Consider the following 8,156-nt stretch of genomic DNA (forward strand, 5'->3'; position numbering starts at 1 on the left):
TCTATTCTAATCCTTAGATACGTATAGATTAGAGTCATTCTCGTAACAACCAACCGAAATAATATCATAAGATCGAACACTTAGAATCCGTACAAATTCAGATTATCTTCTTGTTAAAATTGTCAAGTTAAATTGACTTTTATTCTCCTCAATGACATTGCATTAATGAACCAGAAGGCTGGTAGTTTCTGAAAAAAATCACAATATGTTATAAAATTATTTTTAATACAAAAAGTTTAAGAGAAGAAAATTTAAATATAGTACCAATCTTTGAATTGCATCTTCAAGGTTGGCGCGAATTTTTCAAAACTGAACCTAAATTGAGGAAATTCAATCTTATTATATGCTCCACTTGACCACTTCGAATATTTTTGGACAAACGTAGAAAATGTGGAGAAGATGTGACTTGAACTTGACCTACAAAACTCATTAGAAACAATTACCCAATCAAAGAAGAATAACAAATTAGAAAAAAAAGAATGCTTTGATTTTTAGATTTAGACTCACTAACCACAAAGAAACACTATATATAGCCTTTAGTAGTACAAAAATAATTATAAAAATTAATTATTGCAATATCAATTTACCACTATATATGAACGTTAGTATCATATTTATAGCAATTAGAATTATAAATTTATGTTTAATTTTTTATATAATTATAATTAAGATATATTTTAAATTAGTATAATTATGCATTATTCATTAAATGCTAATTGTAATATAATTTTAATAAAAATATTTTTTAAAATAAATTTAGAAGAGAGAATAGTACTTTATTTTGAAAAATAAATAAATTCATGAGAAATTGATACCTTACTTTTATTAGTTGGGGAAAAATCCAACTTTAGTATATTAATAAGTATATTATTTTATATAATTATAATAAAAATATTTTCCTAAATTAGTATAATCATGCATTATTCATTAAATGCTAATTGTAATATAATTATAATAAAGATATTTTCTTAAAAATAATTTTAGAAGAGAGAATAGTGCTTTCATTACATGAGAATAGTACTTTCTAAAAATAAATTTATTTTCCTAAATTAGTATAATAATGCATTATTCATTAAATACTAATTGTAATATAATTATAATAAAAATATTTTTTTAAAAATAATTTTAGAAGAGAGAATAGTACTTTCATTACATAAAAATAGTACTTTCTAAAAATAAAGATATTTTCTTAAATTAGTATAATTATACATTATTACTTAAATGCTAATTATAATATAATTATAATAAAGATATTTTTATAAAATAAATTTAGAAGAGAAAATAGTAAATCTATTTTGGCGAAAAAATGATTTCATAAGAATCGACACTCACTTCTATTAGTTAAAAAACCCAATTTTAATATATTAAGTAGATAGATAGATATATTTAAATAACTATTAATTTCATAAATCACTTTAATGTTGGACACGAAATAGGATCTTGGAGGAGTGAAAGAACATTCCAGCATTCTTTCCATAGTGAGCTCCTTTGCCCCTTCCCCAAGCTTCTAGAATCATGTTTTAGGCATCATAACTCATAAATCTTCTTCAAATCAAAACCCAAAACCTCTTTCAGTATCGTACCAAGAAGCTAGCAGCTCAATATCTCCTTGGCTCCCATCGTCGATGGCAACAAGAAGAACCAAGCCCCTTCTCGCCGTCGCCGTAACCGCCGCCAGAACCTCTCGCAGCCGCAACCTACTATCTCGATGTCGCTCCGCCTCGGCCTTCCCTCATGCTCATGCCACCACTCCTTCAATCTGTTGGCCTCGTACCATCGACACTCTCGACGCCGGCAATGTGGCCTCCGCCAAGTTCCTGTCCCTCTCTTTCACTCGCGGGTTCCATGCCTCTCGTCCCTCCTTCAGCTCCACAGCAAGCTCTCAGGTTTTTCACCAATTTTCATTTTCCTCGGTTTCATTTGAATCATCAATTCACAGTTCACAATGTATTCTTTAATCAACTTCTTTTCAAATGTTAGCTGTAGATAGTTTAGGACGTTGGAATTGGAGGCATTTTTCTTGATGTTATAATGAACAGAAACTTAAATAATTGGATTGTTCATTCTTCTCTTTTTTGGTTGATTTGGATTTAAAGAATTCGTTTGTGTTGCATATTGCTTGACACAAATAAGCTAATGATAGAGTTGAACAGTTGTGTTCACCGAGAGAGTAATTTTCTGAATCTTAAGTTAGCTGATTCCGTTTTATTTTATTTCTTTAAATATTGAATCAGATAACACAGACAGAGTTCACTGAAATGGCATGGGAGGGAATTGTTGGTGCTGTCGATGCTGCACGAGAGAGTAAACAGCAAGTGGTGGAAACTGAGCACTTAATGAAAGCTCTATTGGAGCAAAAAGATGGTTTGGCTCGAAGGATATTTACCAAGGCCGGATTGGACAACACATCTGTTCTACAGGCTACTGATGATTTCATCGCTCAGCAACCAAAGGTGTGATTTATGGTGATATGGTTTTTTGGTTGGTAATTTAGAAAATTCTCAATTGTGGCTTTCGTTCGGTAGGTTATGGGTGACACGACAGGTCCTGTTGTGGGTTCACAATTTGGTTCTCTCTTGGACAATGCTCGAAAGCACAAGAAAGAAATGGGTGATGAATATGTATCTGTGGAGCATTTTTTGCTGGCCTTTTCTTCAGATAAGAGATTTGGGCAACAATTATTTAAGAATCTTCATCTTAGCGAGAAGGCTTTGAAGGATGCTGTACAAGCTGTTCGTGGAAGTCAAAGAGTGACTGATCAAAGTATGAGTTTATGTTCAAAGATTTCTTATCTATGACAATGTTAGGTGGAGAAATTGGTTTATTTTGTAAAACCTTGACTTATCTTTACACTGTAAAACCATTGTTCCTCTGTGATTGCTATTTGTTATTAACATTTTTTTCACTTATTGGAAATAACTCTGGATAGATCCCGAGGGAAAATATCAAGCACTGGAGAAGTATGGAAATGACCTGACTGAACTTGCTAGGCGTGGGAAGCTTGATCCTGTCATAGGTCGAGATGATGAAATTCGTCGCTGTATACAGATATTGTCGAGGAGAACAAAAAACAATCCAGTTATTATTGGTGAACCTGGAGTGGGGAAAACTGCAATTGCTGAAGGGTTTGTATAGTATAATGCGTCCTTTTTCCCCAGTTGTGTTGTTAAATATGATTTCTTAGTATTATATCTGTATGTTATACTGCATCCTTATTCTTCACTTCGTATAATTTAGGCCTTTTATGACTGTATGTTAATATATGAGTGCAACTGTTTAACATCAGACTTGTTTGATCATTTGATTGTTACAGAAATATTCTTATTCTTTTGCAGATTAGCTCAACGAATAGTACGTGGAGATGTTCCCGAACCCTTGATGAACCGCAAGGTTGGGCTCCTACTACCTCTTCCCTTCCCTATATAAACAACTTATGTGCTGTGAGGGTCCACTATAGGGTTGGACAATTCGAGTGGGTTCATGGCAGGGAGCCATTGGTCCATTAGGCTACATTTGGTCCTGAGACACAACACTGAGAATGAGATACTAAAGACAGAAACACAAAAATTAATGTTCTTATATTTTGTTTGGTGATAAACTATAACAAATTATGAAAGTCTAATTTACTCTTATTTTTTTCCATACAAAAAGTTTAGGAAAAAAATATAATGATAAAAAATATAATTATGAAAATTTGATAGAAATAATGAAATAATGAAAGAAAAATAAAATATAAGTTGTGTCTTTTGTTAGTGTCTTATAAAATACACTAATTCAGTATCTCTGGACATATGTCTTTGTCCATATCTTATTTGCCAAACATGATTTTGTGTGTGTGTGTCCCGTACCTATAAACAAACGCAGCAAAAAATATATCATTGCAGTATTCTTGGCTAACTTGGTATTAAATTCTTGCTTCTATTCTTGGGGGTTTTGTAGTTGATCTCCCTTGATATGGGTTCATTGGTTGCTGGTGCCAAGTTTCGTGGAGATTTTGAAGAACGGCTGAAAGCTGTCCTTAAGGAAGTTACTGCATCGAATGGACAAATCATTTTGTTTATTGATGAAATTCATACAGTTGTTGGTGCAGGTTAGTACCTTGCTCTCAGTAAGCCTTTGAGTGTATTTTGTACTTTCTATTTAAATTTATAAGAATTCATTTTGTCCCTCTCCCTTCATCAGCCCTGATTATTTTACTTATATATATATATATATATATATATATATTGGTTATGAACAATTTATGAACAAATTCATTGATTATTTCAGTCAAAGCAAACCTAGTTTGAAAAATATTTTGACTTTGCTGGACATTTAACCTTTTTGGATAAACTGATTGAACACAAATATATATATATATATATATATATATATATATATATATATTGGTTATGAACAATTTATGAACAAATTCATTGATTATTTCAGTCAAAGCAAACCTAGTTTGAAAAATATTTTGACTTTGCTGGACATTTAACCTTTTTGGATAAACTGATTGAACACAAAATATTGTGCAAGTTTGTGCATCATCAGCTTGTATTGACCTTTCAATTCATCATCCATCCTCCTCCTCCTTCTACTCCTTTTTTTTTTTAAGTTCTGCAATTCACCCAATTAATATGGTGCTTTTGGTTTATTCATTTACCAATAGGGGCTACTAGTGGTGCAATGGATGCTGGAAACTTGTTGAAACCAATGCTTGGACGAGGTGAACTTCGATGTATAGGAGCAACTACGTTGAATGAATACAGAAAGTACATTGAGAAGGATCCTGCACTTGAGCGTAGATTTCAACAAGTGTTTTGCAGTCAACCCTCTGTTGAGGATACAATATCCATTCTTCGTGGGTTGCGTGAGCGGTATGAGTTGCATCATGGAGTCAAAATATCAGATAGTGCACTTGTTTCAGCAGCAGTTCTTGCAGATCGATATATCACTGAACGCTTCCTACCTGACAAAGGTAAGCTGTGACGCCAGAACTTAAATGATAGGGGATGACCCATTAATTTACAATTTAGTATATAGCAGATAGTCCTAGCAAGAACAGTATAAATTTCCCTTTCTGAAAGAAAAACGTTATTTCTCTCTTTTAACCTTCATATTATTGTGTTTTTTATTTATTTATTTTTTCTAGAAGCATGAGTGAATGCATGTCTCCCCAACCATCTTGGAAAACCTCCATAGTTTCGAATAACTTAGTTTTTCGGTTTCAGCCATTGATCTTGTCGATGAAGCTGCTGCGAAGCTGAAGATGGAGATCACCTCTAAGCCAACAGAATTGGATGAGATAGATAGAGCAGTCTTGAAATTGGAGATGGAAAAACTCTCTCTGAAAAATGACACTGATAAAGCATCTAAAGAAAGATTGAGCAAGCTTGAACATGATTTGAGTTTACTTAAACAGAAACAAAAAGAATTAACAGAGCAGTGGGACAGTGAAAAGGTTTTAATGAATAAGATAAGATCAATCAAAGAGGAGGTAATGTTTCATCTGTTATGCCATTGCAGTAGATTCTTTAACCTTAACGATTATCTTAAATGTTTCAAACATATATGTAGATTGACCGGGTTAACCTAGAGATGGAAGCTGCCGAGCGTGATTATGATCTGAACCGTGCTGCTGAGCTTAAGTATGGAACTCTGATGTCTCTTCAGCGTCAACTAGAAGAAGCTGAAAACAACCTCACTAACTTTCGGAAGTCTGGACAATCATTACTTAGGGAAGAGGTCACTGACCTTGATATTACTGAGATTGTAAGCAAATGGACTGGTATACCATTATCAAATCTCCAACAGACAGAGAGAGAAAAATTGGTCAAGTTGGAGCAGGTTCTTCATAAGAGGGTAGTTGGTCAGGATATTGCTGTAAAATCTGTGGCTGATGCAATTCGTCGTTCAAGGGCTGGGTTGTCTGACCCTAATCGGCCAATTGCGAGCTTCATGTTCATGGGCCCAACTGGTGTTGGCAAAACCGAGCTTGCCAAGGCTTTGGCTGGTTACTTGTTTAACACAGAAAATGCTCTTGTTAGAATTGATATGAGTGAGTACATGGAGAAGCATGCTGTTTCACGTTTAGTTGGGGCCCCACCTGGTTATGTTGGTTATGAAGAGGGTGGTCAGCTAACTGAAGTGGTCCGGAGAAGACCCTACTGCGTGGTCCTATTTGATGAAATAGAGAAGGCACACCATGATGTTTTCAATATCTTGCTGCAGTTGTTGGATGATGGAAGGATTACCGATTCTCAAGGACGGACCGTTAGCTTCACGAACTGTGTAGTGATTATGACTTCAAATATTGGCTCACATTACATACTTGAGACCCTCCGTAGTACACAAGACGACAAACTTGCAGTTTATGAACAGATGAAAAAACAAGTTGTTGAGCTGGCCAGGCAAACATTTCGTCCAGAGTTCATGAATCGCATTGATGAATATATTGTTTTTCAACCTCTGGATTCCCAACAAATTAGCAACATAGTGGAGCTTCAGGTAGACTATCAGCTAATATTACCTTTATATCCATTCAAACCTTTAGGATATAATGTTGTTTCTTATGATTATCTATGTTATAAATCCTAGTTGAAGACTGTCCAGTTGAGATGAATGTTAATACTCATCTTCTTACCGCAGATGGAACGAGTGAAGGGCAGACTCAAGCAGAAGAAAATTGATCTTCACTTCACAAAAGAAGCTGTGGAGCTTCTTGGGGTATTGGGTTTTGATCCAAATTTCGGGGCAAGACCAGTTAAAAGAGTGATACAACAACTGGTTGAGAATGAAATTGCAATGGGAGTTCTAAGGGGAGACTTCAAAGAAGAGGACTCGATCATTGTTGATGCTGACATGTCTCCGTCGGCCAAGGACCGTCCTGCCCTCAATAGACTGCTTGTTAGGAAGCTTGACAGTCCTGTTGCTGCTGCCATGGTTGCCAATGACTAGTGATTGGATTCAAATGGAGGCTTCATTTAATCACAGGCGATAACATGGTAGTATAGGTGCACACGGTTCATGCTCTTATTTTTATTATTTTAGATGTACCCTTTTGTAATATGGTTACTCTTAAATGTTCCTGGAATTATGGGATCTTTTTTTTTTTCCTTCGGCTCCTCCAGGCTCTTCGCCCTCTTCGTCTTTGTATGCTCAACAGTCAACACAGACAAACGAGTAGTGATGATCATATTCTCAAAAAGCGTGATGCAAAAGCAAAAGGAAGCATGCAAAATTCATGGTGATGTGTAATTATCTTTTTTAGGAAATGACGAATCCATAAAGTTATTATCTTTTATCATAGTTTTTTTTTTTTGGGACATGAAGACATACGTTTTTGACCACTCGTGTAGTGATAATGGTTTGGTTCGAATTCGATACAGAGGGACATACGGTACCGTTTACTTTAGGTCTTATTCTGATTTTTTTTTTTTGGACAGTTATTTGTGATTTTGTATGGTTTGCAAAGTCTGAAATTAAACTTCAAGGTTTCTTTCGGCCCAGTTTTTTTTTTTTCTATTTCGGGGCTTTCAAATCCATTTATTTATATATCTCCATTGTAAGGGTCCAAGTTACGTCCCTATTCAGCTAATTTGTATCTTTTCGGTAGTCCACGAATCCGGAGCAAAAAATAAAATAGTCCAGCAAGTACACGGACTACTACTACTCTGTAGTCTGTACATGAAGATAAAATGACACCGGACCAAAAACAAAATAATAAAGATAGAAGACAAAGTTGCTGTATAATTTGGCTTCTCTTTTTATTATGATGTAATAATAGTTGTGCACATTATTGGAATAGATTGAAAGTTATATTAGCTTGGTTAAGGAAAGAAAGGGTGCAAGGTTTCACAAGATTTATAGCGCAGACAACATACGTGAGTGACATTAAATGAAAACAGAGAACGTGATGCGCGCAACATGGCTGCAGTGAATGCGATATCTATCCCCATCGGGATCCTTAGTAGAATATGGATGAGCTTTCAAACATTGTCAGTTAAAATTAACAATAAAAAAAAGTACCGCTGTAAAAGTACTAGTTGTAATTTCTTTTCAAATGTGAATATTTCAATATCTGTTTGCATCCCCTGAAAAAAGTTGCTTTTATTTTTTACATTGTAACTGTGTTAGGGGTGTAATACACCTTTGTGGACCAACGGCCGAAGAAA

At 34.7% G+C, this 8,156-nt stretch overlaps 1 protein-coding gene across 1 annotated transcript; it reads left to right on the top strand.

Moving 5' to 3' along the window:
- The first annotated feature begins 1,434 nt into the window (after positions 1 to 1,434).
- LOC130955694 (chaperone protein ClpB4, mitochondrial) lies at positions 1,435 to 7,306 on the top strand. Its single transcript, XM_057882618.1, has 10 exons — positions 1,435 to 1,886; positions 2,235 to 2,453; positions 2,526 to 2,763; positions 2,930 to 3,125; positions 3,336 to 3,390; positions 3,940 to 4,090; positions 4,652 to 4,960; positions 5,214 to 5,479; positions 5,560 to 6,489; positions 6,631 to 7,306. The coding sequence occupies exons 1-10, from the start codon at positions 1,626 to 1,628 to the stop codon at positions 6,937 to 6,939; spliced, it is 2,934 nt and encodes a 977-aa protein (XP_057738601.1). The 5' UTR covers positions 1,435 to 1,625; the 3' UTR covers positions 6,940 to 7,306.
- The last annotated feature ends 850 nt before the right edge of the window (positions 7,307 to 8,156 follow it).

This window comes from Arachis stenosperma, chromosome 10 (genome assembly GCF_014773155.1).
Source record: "Arachis stenosperma cultivar V10309 chromosome 10, arast.V10309.gnm1.PFL2, whole genome shotgun sequence".
Classification (NCBI taxonomy): Eukaryota; Viridiplantae; Streptophyta; class Magnoliopsida; order Fabales; family Fabaceae; genus Arachis; species Arachis stenosperma.

Coding starts and splice junctions, on each gene's coding strand:
- LOC130955694 (XM_057882618.1), top strand. CDS start 1,626: ATGGCAACAAGAAGAACCAAGCCCCTTCTCGCCGTCGCCGTAACCGCC. Junction 2,764..2,929: donor TCAAAGAGTGACTGATCAAA/GTATGAGTTTAT, acceptor AACTCTGGATAG/ATCCCGAGGGAAAATATCAA. Junction 3,126..3,335: donor AAAACTGCAATTGCTGAAGG/GTTTGTATAGTA, acceptor ATTCTTTTGCAG/ATTAGCTCAACGAATAGTAC.